Source organism: Taeniopygia guttata, chromosome 1 (assembly GCF_048771995.1).
Source record: "Taeniopygia guttata chromosome 1, bTaeGut7.mat, whole genome shotgun sequence".
Lineage (NCBI taxonomy): Eukaryota > Metazoa > Chordata > Aves > Passeriformes > Estrildidae > Taeniopygia > Taeniopygia guttata.
In genome coordinates this window covers 77,487,886-77,512,496 of record NC_133024.1, presented here as the reverse complement: position 1 = coordinate 77,512,496, position 24,611 = coordinate 77,487,886, and the positions used below count along the sequence as shown (strand labels likewise).

Below are 24,611 nucleotides of genomic sequence, written 5' to 3'. Positions count from 1 at the left end.
CACCCTTCAGTGAAGTTATTTTTCCTTTATTATCCTATTGCAGAATCTCTCACAGCCCAACAATTCCACAATTGATTTGCTAGCAGCCGAGCCCTGAGGCTTGGAATGTAAATAAGACTCAGAATGAAAGTGATGTGCACTGCAGCAGCCAACACTGAGTGCAGGTACTTTATCAATTGACCTGATTTCTGGAAAATCTACTTGCAGCCTTGAAACTTGCTTGCAATTACAATTTTTGCAATAAAATATTAGTCTCCATGGTAATGAGAAGTGCTTTACTATCTCATTTAGGAAAAAAAAAAAAAAAAAAAAAAAGGAGATGACAGTATCTCTGAGAAAAATGAAATTTTCAACATTATTTCACAGTTGGACAGCTTCATGCAGACTTGTCAACAAATTAGTAACATTCTTCACATTTCATATATGGAAAATCAGAGTAATTAATAGGCCTCAGGCCTTCCTTGCAAAAAGGAGATTTAATGAGCTCTGTAGCAGTATCAGAACAGAAGAGCACATCAACAGTTTGCATCTGTCCATGTAAAGGAACACCACCAATAGAAGCATGGCCCTGCCTTACTCCTTACCAGATCTACTAAATGTTATTAGATAAATGCTGCTCTATCCATTTAAATGTTGCAAAATTCTGGGGCACAAATTATCACTTTGGGGCAGGAATTCTGTCTTTGCTATGCTTTTTTGTAGTATCTATCACTATGGGAGTCTCACCCACAGGCCTTAGTTAACTGGGGGGGAAAAAAGAATAATTCCACTTCAGTAGGAACTAGAAGAACAAGAAAAAATGTTACAAGCTTTGTAGAAAGCCAGGTTCTCAACAGACCACGTGTTGTTCAGGCCAACTTATGAAAAAAAGGTCTCTTTTACAAGCTACGTATACAGGCTTACAAAGCTGGTTGTGAAATCTTTCTGAATAACCTCCTCACAGGAGACAGTCAAAATAACAGGCAAATTATTCACGACCAGGAGGTACAAAACTGAAGTCAGGGTGGGGAGAGAGAAAAGAATGATCCTTTTTCTCCTGTCTTAGAGGGTCAGAGAGAGAGGTGCAGAATTTAGTGCATGGCAGCCTACTCGGGGTGTCCTATCAAATCCATTTTCCATCAACAAGAAGTCTTCTAGAAGATAATTGGGTAGCTGAAAAATTCAGTCCCATTTCTCCTGAGATGGAGTTCTCTTGGATGGATGGAAGAAGAAGAGTACAGATTGTGTCCTATGAAACTGTTGGGGTTTTAATATTCTTCTAGCTCAGCTTGTTTTTGTGAAACTCAGAATTCCTCACTAGAAGGAAAACATTATGTTATAAACTGCTCTGTTGGGTTCTGTTTCTTATTCTTGCCATTGAATTACTGTCAATCATGGATGGACAAGCAACTTCATCTCATTATTCTTCAGGTTTTCTACCTCTAAAGCAAGATGTTTTCCTTTGCCAAGCACTCTAGATGAAAACAACAATATTGTAGAGATATAGATAAAGTATTTCTTCTTAAATTTGTTATATAGCCATAATTACCACTGAGCAAGAAGGGAAAGAAAGAAAAATGTTATTTACAAATCACAGCTGGAAATTATCTAAAAGCAGCCACTCTAACTACACTCTACAGTAACTCACAGGTCTTAAATATCTCAGTGCTTTCTTGGGTAGACACTAAAAATGCAAGTATTACTGTATGATCTCATGCTTATAGCCACAAGTATATTAAACAATTATTTTAGTAAGAACAACAATTTGATTTCACAAATAAAAGCAACAAGAAAAGTTTAAAATAATTTCTGTAGTTTATGTCAGTGTTACTCTCATATCCTGGCCTGCTGTCTGATGGTGTCCAATGGTTGCCTATTGGATCATACTGCTCTTCACCCCAAACACAGATGCAATTTTTAAAATCTTTCAATAAAGATTTTGACTTAGGAGTTATAAATGGGTTCATGTAAATCATGCACTATTAATGTCACTTTTTTCATTGTGTTATAGTATTTCATTGTATGTATTTCCCTAGAGTTCTCACTTTTAGAGCTCAAAAATCCCTTTTTCCCTCCTACCTTTTAAATATAGGCCTCGGTTATGGAATTCTTCACATGCAGATGAACTTTTAGGATTTCATGGAACCCATAGTTAGGTAAGCTGGAAATGAAATAAAAGACAAGGTAAAACTCATGGTTGAAAAGTTAAAAATAGCAGGAAAAGGTAGAGGCCTCAAATCATTCTTTCTTCTACTTCACATCATCCTAATTTCATACTACTCAGAACAAAATTACATCATCTGACTGATTTACCACATTCAGCACTATATTTTATTCAGGCAAATTGCTATGCGAGTGTAAAATGAAGGTCCAGTGTGCTAACATTAGGTAATACACGGAAAGGCAAATAATTTTTCTGGTGCTCTGACCACGGTTTCAAATGCTTTTCAAGAGAAGTTTCTTTAGATGCTGGAAGGTTTTTGCAGTAGATTATAATTTTCCTAATCTTTTAATAGATGGCACAATGGAATTTTATAAAGTGTACATTAAAGTTCTAATAACTTTAAAATAGATAGAGCAGTCTTTAAAAGTGCCTATTTTTATTTATATTTGTGTGCATATGTGTGTGTGTAGTCTAAACACTATTAAACTGGAGGACAAATGTAATGAATTACAAATTGATTCTGACAGTAGAGATGCTTGTACAGCCTCTTGATTAGGACAATACAATTTTAAAATATAAAACTAGGAAACATTCTTAAATAATAAAGTTAGCACATGCAATCATTCAGATTGTGTCTCCAATCTTCCTCATACAGCTTGAAATAACTTTAGGAAGGAAATTTGAGAACCTTTGAAAATTATTTAAGAGTTCCATATTCCATTTATATTTTCTTTTTTATCTTCTGCTTCTTTGTGTCAAGAAAAGACAGTTATTTTAATTTCAATGTCTGGCAAAGAGAGGTGTATTTTCTCTAACAAAAAGCTAGGCAGATGTACAGAGTGAAGTAGTTCAGTATTAATGGTGAATTTGTAATAAGCTGGCATAACTACATTGGTGCTTTCCTTGAAAGGTTTAGGTGGATTATTGATAGGCAGTTCTTTATTTCTTCCTATAAAAGCTGAAGTATAGCTTGCACTAAGTCCAAAGCATTACAGTGAGAAGCAGTGATGAGTATTCTTATGGTACAGAGAACAACAGAATAGTGGAATCTTTGTTATCCACACGTCTTTGACCTACTACATTTTCATATTTTATCGAAAAGAACATATCCCATATACCATAATTCTCACATTCAGAATTAACTGTTCTAAAAATATATTTCTTTATCTACTTATTTAGGGAAAGCAGAATGTGTGATTAAGTATATACTTTTAAAACAATTTAAGACTGTGAGCCAAATATCCTTCAACTCTACCCTAAACATATTAGTAGCAGCAAAACATAGTAGCAACAAGTCTTCAATGGACCTGCTCATTCTCAACCAGTGAGCGGGGATATGTCTACAGCAGCAAGACTAAAGGATTCAGTACGTCACTGGAAGCCTCAATTTGAAAGAAAATTAGAGTTGTAGGGTCTTTCTGTCCTTTTCTAATCCTCTTCTAATAACTTCTGCTCCATTCAATCCAGAGTTATCAAAGCACAGGAGCCTCAAGCATGTTCAGTTCCTGTATGTTTCATAAAAAAGCCCATGATGGCTGTGTAAATGGCAGCAACCTGATAGACACTTTCAAAGAGAGATCCACACCAATTCTGCATGGTGACTGCCTGGCCAGGCTGTTCACCAGCAAACACACTCATAGCTCTGGTCAGTCACAGAATAAAGTGAACCTGGAACAGATGGCAAGCGAAAAAGCAAAGTGAGGAATACCAAGGGATCTTAATGAGGATGACTTACATGGGTCACAAGGGGAGCCACAATTAATAAAGCAAGGAGGTATAGGAAGATAAGACACAGAAAAAACAGGAAACAAGACTCCATTCATTGCACTCCTCTTGCAACAATCTCATTTAACTTGTTTCATTTCTATTTTGTTTTTAAGAGTTACAGTTGATCAACATTGTAACTGCACCAGGCACACGAGTTTGCTTGTCTCTACCTATGTATGTGTACTTACAGACACACACACATGTACAACACATGACATACAAAACAAGCTGCCTAAAACCTGCTACCTAAAACGCCTCATTCAGTGTAATGAACTGGGACACCAGCTGTCAAGAGGAAGAGATCACTGAAATACTATTAACAACAGTAGAGAAAATATGCCTATTCTTTACAAAAATATTTGCATATAAAATGCCTGTGCACACCCCAACCGTGGAACAGGTAGGGACCAGCTGGTTACCTCCAGGCACAAGCAGTGGCTCTCAATGGTCACAGCCACATTTATGATGGCAAAATCCAGGCAATGGAAAAGACACAGCTGTTCCAAAAAGAGCTGCAGTAGCAACTGACAGCCTTTTTAAGCTTCTGAACTGTTTTGGTTGAATCCTGCATTACCACAGTCCCTGGCATTTTATTCCCTTGTCTGCAAAGTCACTGTGACACTGTCAAGTGTTGATCCCTTGAAATATGACGGGTTTTGCACACTCCTTTCTTACAAGAGCAAGGCCGGCCTTTGTGCAGATCTGCAATGGCAGGCTGCTAAAAATAAGGATGCAATAGCCACTTAGGCAGATCAATTTAGCATGCTGAGAAAACTACAGCACAAGGAGATACTGACTTCATACACACAACCCTCCCAGAAACTGCAGATAAAAAAAAAAAAAAAACAAAAAAAACAAAAAAAAAAAAAAAGATAAGTGTTGTATTTAGGAACTGCTTCAAATTGAAATGCTATAATAACCCTCCAAAGAAGCAGACTGAAGATAAATTATGCAACTGTAGCTGATTTAAATCAGATTTTGAGGGAACTAGGGAACTCTCCAGAACAGGTATTTGCTCTGCAGCTCTTCATGTTAATTAAAGCAGAACAGAAGGTCATCATAAAAGCTGCCATATTATAGAAAGCAAAGTAATAAAACCCTAAGAAAAAAAAAAGGTTATTTCTAAATGGAAAATAATGGGAAGCAGAGCCTTCTGCCTGTGTTAACTAGTTCATATGGAATGTTAATCACTATTATTGTATTGACATAAGTGGTGATGAGATGATTTATACCATCTGTGCATCTGGCTGTGTGGAAATATATATATTTGACCAGAACTGACGATACCAGCAGACACACTGAACAAATGAAAATCCACTTACAAAGCACAGATCAAGGATGTGCAGATGTCCAAGAAATGTGAGCAAAGGAGCTACTAAGAAGAATATGTGATTTGAATGGGCCATTAGTAGAAATAAATACATCAGCAAATGTGATAAAGTCAAACTAGCTATGAAACCAAACACAGAAAAGTGAAAGTGAGTCAAATAGTACAAGTCTGGCAATTGTCACAGTGAGTCTGGTGAAGCAAATCTCAACCTTGATTCACAGAACCTTACATATATTTATTTACACATGCTTAAATTAAAATAAATTTTTACATATGGGCAAACTTAAGCATGAACTGAAATTTCATTTGCTTCATTAGAAGATATGGAAGATAAGATTGAATACATTATTTTCTAACTAAGTCATTTCTTTCTAAATTGGGCCCCTCTCTTCTGAGTCAGGGCCCTTCCATTAGCAAACACTAATTAAAAATTCTATACATATTGTCATCTCAGGAAGATTGTTAATTTGAGAATTCTTGTTGAGAAGAATTTGGCTTGATAATATGTATGGTGTGGTAGTTTGGGGGGTGGAAGCTGAAACAATAAGGAAATGTCAGGAAACATCAACCAGCACTTCCTAATCATAATATGGTAAATCAGCTACTTTTAGGAAGTGATATAAATCACAATGCTTTGGATTGTAGAAGCAGAAACGTAGAAAACACGCTTTTGTTGATTATCGCACGGTTTACCTTGTAAAGGTAAAAGGCAAAATGACCCAAAAGTCATAAAGACATCTTTCACTTTTACCATTTCACAATGGCAAATTATGAAACACAAATCTTCCTCATGGTGGCTATTTAGATCACTAAGTCAGGATCAAAGCCAGAACAGACAAGATCATTTTAAAGTACAAGGCCCAATTTAGTGGTTTGCACGTCTTTGCGTATCTATTTTAGCTCTTGTACCACAGGGACCAGAAGTCTGCAATCAGTTCATAGAGCTTTGCATGCTTGATGACAGCAGGTCGCCGGCTTTCCACAGCTTCACCACCGAGAAGCACCTCAAACACTTTGTGGTAGCTCTTTAACAGGCACAAGTTACAGACTTCCATCTTAAAAGCAGGAGCTCCACATATACAGCTGAATAATATACGAGCCCGGCAATTGTGCTGGCTCAGCTGCTGCCTCACACGCAGCTGAGCTGCCCGTGTTGCAGAGCAGATGTTCCAAAGCAGGTGTCAGCGGACAGTTACGGGTGGCAACCACCAAAGCCCTCCCAAAGCACTGTTTCCACTCGAGAGTTAAAGCCTCAAAGGAGACATGAAATAACCTTGTTAATTGACGCTTGATAATGCAAACATCTTAAAAATCCCACTCCAAATTGTATGTCACTCCCTGGCACACAGCCAGAAGTTCTCATCCAATTTCAGCGTATTAAGGTTTTAATGGGGGCTTTTTAGAGAAGCTTCTGCCGAACATTTGGTGCTACCAGCTCAGTGCCTAATCACACCTTCTTAGAAGGAAATCGCGGTGATGTTTAAACGTAGGAATTAACTGCACCTGATACAGCCCTTTTCTCCTTACAGTGCCTGTCCTGCGGATAGCACCCGCAACAACCCCAGTAGGACGAGAACCTCTTCGAGAAAGGCTGAACGCTCTGCCAGCTCACCCCGCTACCCGTCCCAGGCGACGAGACCCCGACACCCATCTCTGCCACCGCCCCACCGCTCTGTATCCTCTTCCCGGGGGATTCTCGCTCCGCGCACGTCCGCCGCCGCAGGCACCTCGCCTGTGCGAGCGGAGCAGAGGACGCGGTGCCCGCGGTTCTCCCGCGCCGGGCGGCCCCGCTCTCCCGGCTCAGCCGAGCCGCCCCCACCCCGCGGCCGCCCAGATGCGCGGGACTACGACCACCGCCGGGGCAGGGCGGGCGCGCTGCGGGAACGCGGTGATGGCGACGGCGGGCAGTGCCGGGAGCCCGCCCGGTCCCGCCTGTGCCCGGGGCGCGCACTTTGGGATGAAGGGGAGCGACCCGCACCGGCCCCGCGCCCGCCGCGAATGAGCCCCCGGCTCCGCCCACCCGGGCCCGCCCGCCGCGCGTCAGCGCGCGCGCAGCCAATGGGCGGGCGGGGCTGCCCCCGGGGGCGGGGCCATAGAGGGGCGGGGCGGGGAGGCAGCCAATGGGCTGCGGGGATGTTCCCGGAGGCGCAGCCGCCGCGGCCCCTCCCCCGCCGGCCGCTCCGGCTCGGGGCTCGCCGGGCGGGAGAGTTTCGCTCCCGGGTGGGAGATGCCGCGCGGGCTCCGTGTCCTCGCAGGTAACGCCGCGCGGGGGAACGGGGTCTCGCCAGTGCCCCGTTCGCTGGCGGGACCGGCCCGGGGGGTGGGGGACGGGCCACCTCCTACAGCGGAGCCTTCGCCGCCTGGACAAAAGGGGAGCGGCGAGCGGGGCAGGGCCACCGCCTAACTCCCGGCGGGGTTCGCCTGCCTCCCAGCCTCGACCCTTACCCCGAAGCCGCCGCTGCCTTCCCGGGCGGGCTCCTTCCGCGGGGCCGCCCGCCGGGTGCCCGGGACGCCCCCAAGTTTGCGGGGCTCCGCGCACGACCGGCGCCACCCCGGGTGCGAGCCAGCCCCGCGGCGCCGGCGCCCTTCGGCGGGAGGCAGCGCGCCCGCCCCGCCGCGGTGCCTGCGCTGTGCCGCGGCTGCTCTCCGGGTCGGCTCGGGCTCGCCTTTCCCTGGCGAGGGCGGCGGGGAGGCGCCCTCCCTGTCCCCGGCCGCCGGGCAGTGCCGTGTGCCGCTCCGGGAGGTGGCGGTGCCCCGTGGGTGCCCGCACCGCCCGTGCGGCCGCCGCGCTGGCCGCGGAGGGCATCCCCCATGGATCGGCCTCCTGCACCGCGGCGAAGAGGGCTGGCAGTAGCTGTGCCCCGGGTAAATAGAGCAAGCGTAATGGGAGAAACTTTCAAGGCGAAATAAATTTGTAGTAGATTAAATATTTTAATTGCGTGGTGAGTGTTGATGCTGTAGCCGTGCTGTTGGGAGTAACGCCGTGCACTTCCCTCAGTTAACAGCCACGCTTTCTCTCTTTGTTTCCGTCAAACTACGAGCACAGGGGTGAACTACTCCGAGAAAAGGTTTTGCTCTTAAAGCAGCTGTTTTGCTCAGCTGGGGAGCTCCAACCTCTCAGGTTGCACAGCTCCAGGTTACTGACTTCATCTGAATTTGGGAGCAGCGCCATATGGTCTCCAAAGCGAGGAGGGGCACCGGTGTGGCAGCGCGTACTGCCTGTTCCCTGTGCACGTGTGTGTGCAGGAACTGGGAATATGGGGGACCGGAATGTAGTCCTGCAAAAAGAGAAAGCTATAAAGCAACTGCTGCAGCAGCTCTAATGGTCAGCTCTGTTCCAGAAGCCAGATGCTTGGAGCTGTTTTCCTAGACCATGCAAAGTCATTAAATGCAATGTTTGCAGGGATGCACTAGAGCTATTTTTCCAGAGTCTCTATTTTTCTGTATGAATGTATTAAATGTAATATTTTCAGGAGTGCAACAGTTGATTTAATAAGCAAATAAATAAGAAGAAACTTAAGATAGGCTGCAATATGTGCCTGTCATTCTTTGGGTTTACAAAATAAAAGATTCATAGTCTGCCTGGATTATATAGTTTTCCATTCATAGCTTCCTTCCCTTGCCGTTTATACCAGCACTTGATAATAATGCCACTCACAGTAGTGTCTGAGCACCCAAGAAGTGGAGGCAGAGTAGTAGTCCAGACAGAAGGCTGCCTCTGGAGCATCCAGAGAGACCCATCTGAGTAAAGGTGGCTCATGGGTGTAACCTCCAGCCTTAGTTACCTCTACACTGATGTATCACTCAGCGTGCTTGGATTGCAGGGTCTTTTTCATCTGCCCCAACAACTTCATGAGCCCATTTAGTAGTGGAACTTCAACTGCACTTGAGGTGTGCTGAGTGATCTCATGACCAACCATCTCATCTCATTTCTATGGGTCTTGCTGTCTCATTGCTTGAATTGTTGATATTTAGGGCCTAGTCTATTAACTGATACCTCCATATGCCTATCTGTGATGTTTGTATGAATTCCTTGTGTGGGGGAATGTGTAAGACTGGGTCCTTTAATCTGATTAATTGAAGGGAGTTTAACTCTTTTGGCAACTGACAGTGTTTGCTTTTCAAACATGGAAGGAAATTATAATGTTTATCATTTTATACAGAGCTTTATAGATGTTTCACAATCCCTCTGATGCATCTGTTTGTATTGCTTGAAAAGAACAGTAAGAAACAGAAAAACAGTGATTTGCTCTAGGTTTTAGAATTTGTCTGTGCCAAAGTTCTACCTTAGCATCTAAGAATTTCTTGTATTTATTTCTGTGCTCCAACCATGATACATTCTGCCTTTACTTCCTCATTGAAGTACAAAATTATGTTTTGGTATGTTCCAGTAACTATGAGAGGCTCTGAGGAAAAAGCATGTAAGGTTATATGAAACTTCATCTCCTCTCCCAAGCCAGCTTTCCTTTAAAGTTCTTTTTTTAGTGAATTAGAGCTGTAACCATGCACTTGTATGTGTTTCTTCCAGATTTTCAACCAACATAATGCTGAAGCTCCCAACTTGGAACCAGCATTTCACAGAATGGCACAAATGGAACCTAATCTGGACCATGACGTATCATGGTTCCTCCTTCCATCATACTGGGCTAAAATGGTTGTGGCATTAATTTCCTTCCTCTGTTTTGCTAACAGCTATGATGGAGATTTTGTCTTTGATGATTCTGAAGCCATCATCAATAATAAGGTTAGTCTCTCTTCTTTTCCTTACACCCTTTGGCATAAAATATCATAGGAAAAGAAATAATGCAACAGTTGACCAAAAAAGGCCCAAAAACCAAAAAAGTCCCAAAAGTTTCAGCCTGGTGAAGAGCTTCCTTTGGATATTACTTTTTTAAAAAATACTTCATTTTTCCATTTTGTTTTATTGGGTATTTTTTAAAGTTAAGCCTGATTTAAGACTACCTATATATCAAGATTGCCAGTAGGTCTAATTTTATGCTCATCCCTGAGTGTACAGTAAACTTTTCTGATACCTGTGGATGTTAATGGGAGATTTTGTTCATTATCTTCTCAGGGGTCACAGAATCAGACCAGTGAATAAACTTAGTCTGATTGCAGGTACATATGGCATCATTAAGGCATCATGTAGGGTGCAGGGGGTTTTCAGGTGCAGTTTATACTGGAAAAATGTTACAGGAGCAAGCAAAGCTCCCTTTTCCCTCCTTTCCCCCTTGAAGTTCCTGTGACAACAGTACTTTTGAGATAGAGGTGGAGTATTCTTGTGTTCCATTTTAAAGCTGACCGTACATGCAATGAACAGACCTTGAAATGCTTAGAAATTAACATGTGATTCAAACAAACCTCTAACTGAGATTCTTTTGCCTTTGAGCAGTGGAGTGTCTTCAATTGCTGAGACACTTCACAGGAGCACATGTAGCAGTGAGCGAGCCCGTGCCCATGGATGGGTATTGGTGTTACAGCTTTTATGCTGTTCTGGAAGGTACTTGTTAAGCATTTAGAAAGAAAAGCACAGGATAAAAATAATCACATTCATCTGCTGGTTCTGTCTTCTGGAAGCCATGGGGTTACAAAGAGGATAATATGGAGACTCATACTGCTAGAAGAACACAATTCACTTTTTTTTGTCTTGCACAAGATATAGAGGCAACTTATCACAATGTGCTTTTTAGAATCATGCAGAATTACTGTTTCCTTAGCCAAATTTCTATTATGCATGTATAAGTCATCATGCCTTCAGTTATAAATGTATGGAGGGAAAATACATCTGTCAACATGGAAATAAATCTCAAAGTTTTCAAGAGAATACTGTAGACAAATTAAGAACCTATAGTATTCTTGTTTAGGTTTGTTTTTTTTTTTAAGTAGTATTGTATTTTCAATTGCACAGGGTTTTTTTTAAGTAGTGTTGTATTTTCAATTGCACAGCATTTTCAATTACATTAAACAGTAATGTTTCATTCTGCAAAGTTTTATTCGGGACCTGTTTATAATGTTTTCATTTCCTGAAAGAATGAACAAAAGACTGATGTTGAAACAAAGCAGGTTGTTTTAGTAATGTGCAATTTCCACACTTGTAATCTCTCTCTATTTCTTTCAGTCTTTACTCTAAAAATGTTTCAATTTATCTATGTCACCCAACAATTTGCACCAGGATTCTAGCTGTTGGCAATGCTGAGACGTTCAACCAACTGCTTAAATAAATTAATTCATATGTAGTCTGTATGTTTGAAAAATTGGGAGGCTGTTTCTATTTCTCACATAAAAAATCCTCTATTGTTCCCTAGAAATTAAATTAGGATTTTGTGACAATATCATTTTAACACTGGGTTCACATGGATATATGGAAATTCCAAATCCACAAGAAAAATGCAGAGATAGTGAGTTTGCCAGTTTAATGGGGAGGGAGATTATCTAGCAATGGCACAGCTTATTAAACAAAGCATGGCATAATTTATTCCTATTTTAATAGAAAATACAACAGTTGAAGTAATTTTTTATATTTGCTGAGCATTGCTACTGTAGTATTTTCTTGGGTACAACACAGTGCCCTTTCTGTTAATTTGCTAGCTGCCATCATCCCAGTCTTTCATTTCTTTTGTTGTCTTTTTAGCAAAAGATACACATTTAGTTGACCCCATCCCAATTGTATCATGGAACACTCCATTATTAGATTTTATTGAAGTTAAAGGCTGTTTTCCAGATGCTTTCTTATCATTTTAAGCAGCACTTTAACTGGTACACAGTGGTGGCTTTTGTCTTTATTTGTTTACTAGCTTGGCAAGACAAACAGCTGGATTAAGCAGAGCTTCAGACACAGTATGTCATTTCCATAAGCCTTTATATAGAAAAACTGACCTTTCTTCAAGTCTTGAACTCTGCTGTCTGTAAGCTGCTGCTAATCAAATATTTAGAGAATATTTGGTAGCTACTTTTGATTTTTAAAGAGAAAATAATATGTAGCTTTTAAACAGCTGTGTCTCTTGAAGAAAACCATTCCTATTTTAGGGTAAGTTCACTAAGTAGGAAAACTAATGTAAGAAACTTCCTCACAGAACTTGGATACCAGTGCAAGATACATGATTGAAGATTTTTAGGTCATATGGAAGTGCATTCTAATCACTAAGTAATTCTATGCATTCAGCTTTTCCTGCCTTCTTCCGATGGAAGACAAAAGAAAGCTGATTATAGCAGAATGGGAAATCAAGCCTTGTACATTTCCCATCTCAAGTCATTGAAGACCATCTGTGACATGGAAGACATACTTTTCTTTTTCAGTACTAACATTTACAAAAGTATGTCTTTCATAAACCTTATGTACATAAGGAGCAGTGCTGCTGGTTGAAAAAACATTCTGAGGGCCACACCACCCTCTGGCAACTGTCCCCTGCAGAGTACAAAGACTTCAATAGATGTTGGTGTACATCCCTGTCCCAGCTTGCCCCAGAAAAGCTGGCTGTATCGATTTAGTGAGCTGCTGGTTGAGCGTGTTCCTGCTCTGAGAGCCAAATTATGACCTTTAGGGTTTGTGCATACCAGTAAGTAATTTAGGTGCCTAAGGCTAAAATTGCAGTCCTGGGAGAAGAAAGAAATTTCTAGCTATATCTTGGCAGTAGAAATATGTATGAGAGCATGAAGAAATATTTCACCTTGGTAATTTTTAAGCTCAAGTAGGATCCCCTGTTAGTCTTGATTTCTTAAGCATTTCCCTGGAAGTGCCTTAATTGACAGCTGCAGTCGAGCTTTTTCAGACTGCAGTTTTAGCCCTGCTCTCTTTTCTGTGTATTGATTAGTATCCTATTAGAGAATGCTTCCGTTCATTTGACTAATACTGGCCAAATTTGATCAAATGATAGAAAGCAATCTCTTCTTGGATTTTTTAAAAATTTTTATTTTTGGATGGATGAATGTCAGAATTTGTCAAGAATATTCTTGTTAAAGAAGCAAGAAAAAATTAGTTATTTTAAGTTCAGTTTAGCAGCAGCCAGTTTTCAGGGTCCAGCAGTTTGGCTGCAGTTTGGGAATAAGTGCAAGCCAAAAATACTAGCTAAGGGTGAGGATGGAAGGTACTGGAGACCACAGCAATGCTCAAGATACTATAGAAGCAAGTGAGGCGGTAGCAGCATTGGAGAGGAACTGGAATTAAAAAAAAAAAAACCAAGGGAATTGCAACGTGGGAATCTTTTAAGTAGATGGAGTTATAGGAATAATAAGACGGGCAGACGGGCACCAGTGTTTGCAAGACCTTTCAAGGGGTTAGGGGGTCTGTTTGTGTACTTGTGTTTGCAGTGTCTTGTTCACCTCCTTTGGTTCATTGATCTGAAATAATTTCAGGACAGAAGGTGGGTGTAGAGTAACTTTCTGATTTCAGGAGTATTACTGACTAGTACAGTGTTGTTCTTCAGTTCTGTCTCAAATGCCTGTGCCTTGCTGTAGCATAAATTGGTATTTAACTGCACTAGGGAAGCAGAAGAAGGGCAAGTATATGTTAGTTTGAACTTGCAAGCTTGTCCTCATAGAAAACTGAGGCAGATGCTGGCAAGATCCATGTTTTTCCTCTGAAGTGTATGCTTTCCATTTAATGGCCTACATTATTTGGATTTTTCATATCAGCATGGCTTTCAGATAAAAGGGAAGAGCAAGCAAGACTTTTTCTTTGCAGTGTTTTTTTATGGGCCCCTATTGCACCCAAAATAAAAATAATTCATTACCTTTCTGTCTTTTAATCTTTTAGAGCAGCATATAGATATGTTGATTCTTGATTTCATGTATGAAACGTTAAAATAACCTCAACTATTTGAATAGTCCTGTGCAAAGCAAGGCTTCAAAAAAAGCTAATTCTTGTTTCCTACCTTTAGTCTCCTTGATTTCATGCTTTTGTTAGTAGTTATGCTACTGCACTGGTAAAAAATGTCTATTTTGCAGCAATTTGTAGTTGACCTTCTTTGCAAGACAACCTACACCTAAAAATCAAAGGCTTTTTACAAAATAATGCGGGAAGGAGATTTATGTGTTTCATATCTCAGATTATAATCCAGGATCATGACCTTTACAATGACAGGCATTCAAGATTTTACCTTCATTGCAAACTTAGGTCAGATGTCAATATTGAGCCAACAAACCTCCTTCTATGTCCATCTTACTGTGAGCTTGTATTAGTTAGAATTTGTTTGCAGTTTAGCTACTTTGAACAAAGGAAAAATTTTAAGAATCTGGTAATTTGTTTTCTTTTAGGACCTCAGGGCAGAAACTCCACTTGGTGACCTGTGGTACCATGACTTTTGGGGTAGCAAACTCAGCAGCAATACCAGTCATAAGTCATATCGACCGCTAACTGTCCTAACTTTCAGGTGAGGTTTGTATTTTTGCTTGAGGTCTGAATATTTTTGAACCTATATTGACTCAATTGAATTTAGGGGGGGAGGCAACAAAAAAGGCAAGAACAAAGTAGCTGGAGGGTAGTTGGATACCTTTCCAGAATACAATTTTTGAGTTCACTACCTTAATCTCAAATGGTGTTTTAATTTTCCAATGGTTTCTTTCCCAAAATATTCATTATTTTGACATTCTGTATTTCTAGCTACTTTTCAGAGATCTTGTCTTAATGGTCTTCTATATCTGGTACTAGGGGTGGTGTGGTTTAGTATGTCACATCATCAAGGAACTAGGAAGTGTATGTTCCCTTCACTTAGCCATGCTGCCACTTACATTGCTATTGTAGTTTTTGTTCTCTGCTTTCCTGCTGACCTGTCAAATTGTTTATTTTATAAATAGCATCAGGGTACTGTGGCCTTTTTCCGTCAGCACACTGTATAGTCTTCCCACCTCTTCACTCTAATATTCTAACTCGAGTGTCTGAGACTCTAGTGAAATGTCTCCCGATATATAACTTGCTGGTTTTGTCAAATAACTAGAGGTTTAAGAAGATTACTTTTGTAGATGCTTAGCTCATGTTTTTTGCACAAAGATTCAAGTAAACAGTAGACCATGTAGAAATCTGGCACACTAATGCAGAGAATATTTGAGGACTTGGTCTTAATTTCTTTATTTTCCCCTTGTGACTCATTGGTGTCTGCGGGGACTTGGTGCTTGTTCTGCCCATTCCACAGTGCAGAAGAAGTGTTCCCACCCTTAGTCCTCATATTAAAGCAAAAACTTTAACTCTTTAGGGTAGTGTCAGTGTTTTAAGTACCTTGCACTGTGAGTTTCCCTGTCTATTGGGCTTTCTAAACATTTTCATCAAGATAAACAAACAACAGAATAAAACATGTCAAAGTTCTAAACCTATTAAAGCTTTCAGTGCATTACACAGAATATGCTTTCCTTTTTTTATTTTTTTCCTTGTCTCTGTGGTGTAGTATGTATCTAATAACATTCTGGTTTGTTTAAAGAGTGAACTGGGGTACAATCATTACTATAGCTGAAAATATAGATGAGCCTGTGGAGATGGTTCGTAAAACGCTTTTTTCAAAGAAAGAAATGGGTTTCCTTAATTTCCCTAAGCTCCAATCTTTATGTACATCACATTTATAATAGGTTAAGCTTTTAAATAGGTTTCATTTATGCCAGACGCACATTGACCAAAAGAACTGTATAAAATCCCCTATTCTAACAAAGTTTCTGTGTATCTTACCTGCTGATAAAAGCATATGGATAATAGCACAGTGTTTCCCCTTTTTCTTCTCAGTGTCCATTTTACTGCAGAGTTCCTGTCTTGAATAGGGATTTAGACTGTATTTTCACTTACACTTCTTTCTGATTCTAATACTAGTATGAAATGTCTCTTTAACCAGTCTCACAAATCAGTTATCAAGATATGCTGACTGTTTTCTGGGTGGATACTGATTGTACCCACATGCTAGGACCTCTTTCAGAGGGTATGTCAGTGGAAATCATAGCACCCGTGCATATTGGTTTCCTCGCTGTGTGGATTTAATTAACGTAATTTCATCAAGTTGGCTGCTCTTAAGCCCGGGGGTATCCCTTAGTGGGCTGGGTTATTTAACCCCAGGATACTCCTGTGTTGCAATACTGAAGTTGACCAAAAGCCAGTTCTAAGTAACAACAGGAATGATTAAAACAATGGTTCTAAGGTATGTGTTTGGAGAGGATAGATACTGTATCCATGTGATATTCCCTATGAATGTTTGGCCTAAAGACTGGGATATTGTTTCTATCTTCTTGTTGTGGCTAATGGTAACTCCAGGTGTACTGACTGAGATGTCCACTTTATTTTTGTGTGCACGTGGCCACTATGGGGTGTTTAGTTTTTCTATATGTATTTTTCTAACCATTGTTGTAATTCCTACCCCTAATATTTTTGTTTCTATATAGAATTAATTACCTTTTTGCTGGAGGCTTCTACCCCATTGGTTTCCATGTCATCAATATAATACTGCATTGTACTATCTCAGTGTTGATGGTTGATGTTTTCTCCATATTATTGGGTGGATTGCAATTCAGCAATAAAGGAAGACGGCTAAACCTGGCTCCAAAGTCCTCTCTTCTTGCTGCTTTGCTTTTTGCTGTACATCCAGTGCACACCGAGTGTGTAAGTATTGAATAATTATCTCCAGAGATTTTCATTTTAGAAGTTCTTGACCATCTTGACTAATTAATTCTGGCATAGCCTTAGACTCTACAGATTGCTTTCATATATTCTTAACGCTTCTCTTGGCACATGTCTTAATAGAACAATCAAATATTATGGTTTGTACATCCAAGGCCTGTAATTCCACCGAGTTAGACCTTATTAAGGAACACAAATCATTCAAGTACAATAACTAAAGGAGGATAGCACTATGCTACAGTTTCCCTACCTCCTGGATTTCCTTAATTATTTTTTATTTCCATTTGCATTGGTAAAAAAAGCAAAGAGTTTTAAAATCGGAGATGGGGCACTCTATGAACTTTGTATGTGACTAGTAGAATACTGCATTCAGTTTTGCATCCATGCTGCAAGGACAACACTGGAAAAATTGGAGACTACTCAGAAGAGCCATGGAAGTGATTAAAGGGCTGGAAATCATCCTGTTTTGTGAGAGATCAAACCGGGTTTATATCTTTAATATGAAGGAGAAGATTAAAGGTTTTTTTTTTAAATCACAGTCTGTAATTATGTACATGGGCAACACAAATTTGACAGTAATGGGCCCTTTAATAGTGCAGGCAAAAGCAAAGATATAAAGATGCAGAATAGAAGCATGGCACATATATAGCAATCAGTTAAAACATCTGACCAAAATACAAAGTCTTTGTGTGGGAATTCTGTGAAAAGAAGACGGTGTTCTTAAAAAGCTCTTTTGTGCTCAAAGTTAAGAAAACCTTATGGCCTTATGCTAGTGGGCTTCCTTAATGTCATCAGTGATCTCTTGACCTTATGGTAATGAATAAACCAAACATAAAACTATCACAATAAGGGAATTTTTTGGGGAATTTTATTAGAATTTGGAAGGTCTGAGGTACAGAAAAAGTACTAGCTTTAATTTTGATTTTGTCCTAGCAATCCTTCAGCGCACATTCTACATATGTGGCATTGATTTTTTATTTATTCACAATTTTGGCTTCTTGCATTTGTTCTGCACACGATTGGTAGGGAAAAAGTTATTGAAAGCTGTGCTCTCAGCTGACTGGAGACCTTGCATATATTGAAGACCTAGAAATGGTGCAAAGTTATGCATTAGTAATTTGCCCCCTTTTCTGGCAGGGTGGCTAAAACATCTTGACAATCATTCTCTGGTGTTCACTTGCCTGCACAATAACTTCGTTGTGAGAGTGCACTGTGTCAGAAGGGCCCCTCATATTTGTTCTCCAAAACCAGTTTTAGATGTCAGAGTAAATTGAAATAAGTCTTCAGTGCTTTTGATGTTTTGATATGCTTTACATAGCCAAGGAATGAGAAGTCTCACTTGAGTCTTAACTTTGTAGTAGACCTACTATGACCCCTTTATCAATATCCATAAATTTATTCTGCATTCCATTTGACTCTAAAAATCTATTTAAATCAGCATGAGAATATTAATAAGTCCTTTGTCATGTCAAATAAATTACAAGTGATGTGGTCTGCTTGCATATTTGAAGACTTGCAAATGTTTCAGGCAAACAGTGGAAGAAGAGGGGGAAAAAGTAGCATACTTATACATAAGGCCTCTTCTAAAATTCAGGAATGAACAAAAGCCCCTAATCATTTACATGGTGAATAATAAATCTTGCTGCAGTGAAGAAGTCATTTATACTGCTACAGTTCTAGGATGAGTGTGTGTCTGGCAGCATCTCTTGAAAAGCATTCCTTGTGATTTTAAACCTGTGAGTTTTAAGTATCCGACATCCTGGTTTTGAAATGAGATGACATATTTTGACATAAAATTGTGAAGAATCCGTCTGTTTGCTGCTTTGGGTTTTTGGTTTATACAGCAAAACAAACTGTCATGTAAAACAGATATTGAAAGGTGTAATGCTTTCAGTACCCGTGTAAGGAAAACACTATAATTTTTCTACCTACAAGTAAATACTCTTGTGCTATTGTTCTCTGCTCTAGAAAAGGCCTATTCTATGTAACACTTCAGTGACGAAATGCTAAATGAATCATGGACATAAGACTATATCTGATACTAATTTAAAACTAATTTTTTTTTCCATTGTTTACCTTCTTTCCAGAATCTGTATGCCTTATCTTGCATTTTAGGTAACATTTTGCTATTGGAGTAATCTGAAGCTATGTGTGTTATTAGCCCCTTTAATCTCTTTGCTGTAACAAGTGGACATTTATTTTCAAAATTGTGTCTGCTCACCCTAACTTTTATATCATTAGGAAGAGTGGCTTCTGAAGCAGAATGACACTTCATTATTTTCACCTTTCAAAGCACTCCACAGCTATTGAGTTAATTCTCATAATTCCTTTGTATGATACAAGAAGCAGCAGCAGAGAAGTTAAGTGCACAGCTGTAGATAAATCAAGAAGTTCTTCTGAACTGAATTTAGGAGCCCAATAGTTCCTTCTTTCGCAGTGTTCAAGTAAAGCTGACAGTAAAAGTGGGAGAGACTCTCTGCAGTGGAATCAGTCATACTCTCCTACCTCTACACTTCTCTTTCTCTGATGTTCTTTGGAAATAGTTGTTCCTTCATGTTTCCCTAACACAAAAAATGCCCATTTCCTTTTTTGCTTTCCTCTTTCTGTTCCACACAGAAAATGGGACAATGGGTATACTATACGAGACCTGAAGTTTCTGCTTTTGTCCCTTAAATATGATCAGAAAAAAAAAATTTAAAAAGAAAACCTGTGGCTGTTCTGCCCTGCTTCTGTACATCTCCTGAAAACATGGAACTCAGCACTCCAAGAAGCAGAGCTAGACTGAAAAATAAAGGGTATTTCCATGATCCTTGCTCTGGGTGTACGTTCTAGTGACGTTCCAACATCGGGGCTTATACAGTCCCCTACCAGCTCCATGTCATGATTTTCACAAAAAATCTGTGGTGTTATCCTGACACTTGTGGAATTGAGAATTGAAGACCCAAAAGTGTCTTGCTCTGTTTCAGCAAGTTATTGTAAATACAGTTTAGAGGCTTGAACCAAAGCTTACAGATAGCCCTGAGATTGCCCTTGATTTAAATAGGTTGGCACAGATCTTGAGTACAGAGGTCCCAGGATATGCTTCTCATTTTCTTTTGCATTAGTAAAACTTCTGTTTCAAGTTGCAGTTGGAGGTAGCTCTAATGCAGTCAGTTAATATAACACAAATGACTGCCAGAGGGGGAATCTTTTTTTTTTTTTTTCCCTGAATCTGCAAGCTGGAAGGAATTTATCCATTCTAAGTGTTCAGATTGCAATTTGAAGGCTGGCTTGTCTTCTGAAAGTGAACAGTTTTGATTTGTGTTTCAGTAGAGCTGCCAATTTAATTGAGGTTCAGGATGTTTGGCTTCCAAGCCATGTAATGGCTTCAAATTGAAAGAGAGTAGATTTAGATTAGATATTAGGAAGAAATTCTTCAGTGTGAGGGTGGTGAGGCACTGGCACAGGTTGCCCAGAAAAGCTGTAGATGCTCCATCCCTGGATGTGTTCATGGCCAGGTTGGATGGAGCTCTGAGAAACCTGGTCAAGTGAAAGGCAGAGGGGTTGGAAGGAGATGATATTTAAAGTTGCTTCCAACCCAAACTGGTTTATATTTTGATGTTTTCTAAGTGTTCTGCTGAAATGCAGTTGGATCCAAAAAACAGATGGAATTGTGTAGATTCTAAATTTTATGCAGTGAAGTCCTCCTTCATGTCTTAAAAAAAAAAAAAAATCCATAAACTAAAATTTTTATAAACCAAAGCCAAACCATTTATCCATTTATGTAGTTGATACTGAGCAATACCACTAAAAAGTAGGATGCATCTAAAATTCTGGATATAACTAATCAACTACACCCACTTAACTGTATCACTTTTTTTCCTTTATAGTCTATTATATATTTCACTTTGTATGTGTTTCTTTACTTCAGGTTTTCTAAGAATAAAAATCTGATAATTTGAAACTACTTTTTTTTTTTTTTAAGGTTGCTGGGATTGTTGGTAGAGCAGACCTACTGTGTGCCCTGTTCTTCTTGTTGTCGTTCCTTGGCTACTGTAAAGCATTTAAAGAAAGTAAGCATTCTGTTGCCCCTTTAATTTCCTATTGTGTATATTTTCATCATTTGTACATTTCATTGAAGTATAGCAAAATTTAAAATGTCAGATTGATTTGTTTAGCCTCACAAAATATATTTTTTTATAAAACCTACTTTAGCAGCTATTTATTGTCAGAAATTCTGAAAAGGTTGCTTTCCCTAATTCTTGTTAAACACTGAATTTGATTTAAGCAAAGTCCACTTTATGATAGGCTTATTTGCTAAATGTTTGAATGTTTAGAAGTTTAATTAAGCATTTTAAGAAGTATTTTAGAAATAAATCAAACCTACAAATGTATATGCTTAAATATTTTACTACTCTTTATGCCATTATGTTTGGATGTCTCAAATGGAAGTCAGCTTTTTGGAACACTATTTGTATTTTTAATGAATTGCAAAGAATTATTCATATGACTAAGCCTTCTGGATTCCCGCAATGTGCGACTGCTGGCATATAATGCTGAATATAGTGTTACTCATAGTTTTTGTAAGACAGCTGTGTTTAACATGAACAATTCCTTGGTAGATGCTTTTTCAAGTGAGCTTTCAGATCTGTAGTATTATTTGATCTGAATGTAGGTTGGCAGTTCAAATACAGTTGTGGAGAAATTATCTTGGGAGCTCTGTTAAATAAACACATAAGAAAGCACAAGTTCATGACTGTGGAAAGCTTTGCAGGACGTGCAGTCTGGGATCTGAATGGGCTCTGCCACACAAAATACGGGACTCATTTGGGAAGCCAGAAGGAGCTGTGCTGTTGTTCCATAGGCATGGCCGGTAACGATGAGCCAGAGCTGGCAGGGTATTTCAGAGGTACCTCAGCTGACTTTGTGATATGGCTTAACAGCATAGTTATGGCATCAGGGAGACCTCAGTGTGGGCTGAGGGGCGTGAGTTAGTCTGCAGTGAGCTGTCTGATGCTGTGAGCAGCTCCTGCTGGTTCCATTTAGATTCTTTGGAACTATTGTACATATTTTTATTGCTGATATGATACATTTATCTTGCCATTTCAAATGTTACTTTGGATGATTCCTATTTACTTCCTATATATTTGTCTTCCCTTTGAGTAGGTTTAATTTCTTTCAACTGAGCTAATGATTTCTTGATGAAAATTTGCCTTGGGTTCTTGCTTGTTTGTTTATTCTTTTTTCACCTATATTATTGGATATGATTGTGCTTATGATGTTTCTTTTATTAGTGGTAGAGTAAGATAGACCAATCAAAATATTGCCTTATCCGTTTTCCAATGTCTCTGGTAGACAGATAAGCTTATATGGCAGGGGTAATGCCACTGCCTGTGGCAAATGATCTTTGCTTGAAGAACACAAGAGCCAAATTCTTAGGATGACCACTGGAGACAATTTTATAGGACCCTCTAATTATTTTGCTATAGAGGACATCTTGGGAATGACTAAGGATGCATATTCTGGTTAAGGATGCACTTCAACTTGTGAATGCCAGCTTAATAGCTTTTAGAAATCAGTGTCAATGTAATAATATTCTTGGACTGAAATTTATGTCATTTATACAGAAGAAGGAAAATGTTGCAAAGACAAGATACTAAGCAGCCCTTACTGATTTTTATTGGGCATTACATGATAATAGGGGAGCAGATGTCTTTTAAGCAATTTTGCCAAGGAAAATTACAGTCTGCCAGCATTGTCTTTCAGGTCAGTTTTCAATGTTTACTGTCACCTTCACTGCCTGCTTTTCCCTCAGCACTTCTCGGAGAAGTTTAGACTTTCTCTGTACACAAGAATTTGTATCCAAGTTACATACTTGAGTCTTTCACCTTGACTGCTGCAAATGCACACTACTGACTCATCAGCCAGGAGCTTATCACCCAGGCACTCCAGACCTTTTTCTGCAGAGCTGCTGCCCAGGCCTTAATTTTTGCATGGTGTTGTGTTTGATTTTCATGAGGCCCATTCTTCCAGCTTGTCATAGTCCCTGTGAACAGAGTCCTGTTCACCATTGTATCCATCTATTCTCTAGCTGAACCCTACTAAAGCAGTTTTACTTGCTGCCCTTATTATATCTTTTTTCCTTTTGTGGAGGGGAGGTTTGTCCAACCTGCAGCTTGAACATGTTTGAACATGAGTGCTTGTGTAGGAAAGGGGCGTGTCCGTGTTGGAAAGGGCAGCCACAAAGAGAAGGGAGGCTCTTTTTTCACAAGGAGCTACATGATGAAGACAAGGGGCAATGGGTGCAGTTGCACTGGGAAAGGTTTCACTCTGATGTAAGGAAGAATCTTTTTACAGCAAGAACAATCAATCATTGCAACTATCTCCCCATGGCAGAGTCCCCATGACTGAAGGTTTTCAAGATGCATTTGGACAGGGTTTTAGGTGATCTTGTCTAAACTCCCTTTCATGTAAAAATTGGACCTGGTGATCTCTGGAGGTCCCTTCCAAACTGAGCTGTTCCTGTGGTTCTTTGTATGAAAGGTTTTGCCACTTGGAAAAGATAAGCAAATATGGGGAAGTGGCTGTGGTAGAATATGACTCTTCAGTAGGTTTGCAAAGTAAATAAAAAATTTTACCCTTGGTATGAATTTCCTTCTTTTGTCAACAGTTCTTCTAGGTAGTCTCAAATGATAGGTTAAATAACAAGGAAAGAACTTTTATCTGACTTTAGCTGAGTTTGATTCTACATAGATTGAGGGAGTAAATCCCAAATGTAAGCTAGTCACACTGTGAGCATAAGAAGATGCATTTAAAAAATATGCACAAAATAATTTAAAAAGCAGACTTAGACAATGTCTCCTAAGCAGCAAAGAAAAAGTCCTTTTACTTCTCTTAGAATATTGTTCTGATGTCAAATCCTCAAGATCCAGAATGTCTGTGATACTGCAAATGCATGTTGCTAGTTCTAGAGCAAGTTAAGAGCTGTTATTACATCATTTTCTAGGTCAGGCCAAGAAGGTAATTTATTTTTGTGAAATAGTCTTTGTGAGAAAGAGAGGGAGAAAACAACCAAAAACCCCTCTGTATCAAGTTTATGTTCCTAATCAAATAGAGATGCTTTATGGTGATCCTACACAAAAGTGGATTGTACCAGTTTGTTCTAACATCCTTTTTCATTTTGGCCTGCTGGGCTTTTTGTATATTAAAGGCAAGCATGGCCCTAAACTGTAGGTCAACTATGTGTGTCTTTGTTCCTGGACTGGGCTGTCACATTTATATAGAGCTTAGCTCACCAAATTTTTACAAAGAGTGGGAGAAGAATTATCAAAGGTTGATTTTGTTTTTTGTTGTTTAATTATTATGAATAGACACATTGTAGTGTGACTCTTTTGGAGCACTTAAAAGAGGGTACAACTCTTAACACCATCAAGATTTGTAGACTGGATTTGTGGACTGAATTTGTATTATCTTTTGAATATAGTTATCAAAACATGTTTGATGCCAGTTTGCTTTTACTTCATGAACTTGAAGTGCGCATCTGAGTAAAACAATTATTGAAAGCCTGATGTGATGCTACTGATATGGTTGTGTCAGTAACATATATTGTTTGGCTACTAGCAGCATCCCAATGCTCTTAGGAGACAGATTATCTAAGTTTTTAATAAAGAACCTGACTATTCTTGCAGCAAGACAATGTGAAATTTGTGTATGACTAAATTAAAAAAATCTGTACATGTTTCAATAGTTTAGACAGAGTTAATGAATTGTCATCCTTTAAAGAAAAGGGGTGTAAAATTGTATGT

The 24,611-nt window shown here is 39.5% G+C and overlaps 1 protein-coding gene across 4 annotated transcripts in view; it reads left to right on the top strand.

The window, feature by feature from the left end:
* Positions 1-7,383: 7,383 nt before the first annotated feature.
* Positions 7,384-24,611, top strand: part of TMTC4 (transmembrane O-mannosyltransferase targeting cadherins 4) — a 55,540-nt gene continuing 38,312 nt past the window's right edge. The window contains exons 1-5 of one of the 4 annotated variants that reach the window (XM_072931560.1): positions 7,384-7,495; positions 9,769-9,984; positions 14,493-14,608; positions 16,593-16,809; positions 20,792-20,879. In XM_072931560.1, coding sequence (XP_072787661.1) covers positions 9,823-9,984; positions 14,493-14,608; positions 16,593-16,809; positions 20,792-20,879 — 583 coding nt within the window. In that variant the 5' untranslated portion in view covers positions 7,384-7,495; positions 9,769-9,822. Of the gene's footprint in view, positions 7,496-9,751; positions 9,985-14,492; positions 14,609-16,592; positions 16,810-20,791; positions 20,880-24,611 lie in introns of those variants that run through there. The other 3 variants (XM_030276678.4, XM_072931557.1, XM_030276671.4) reach the window with 3 other exon arrangements.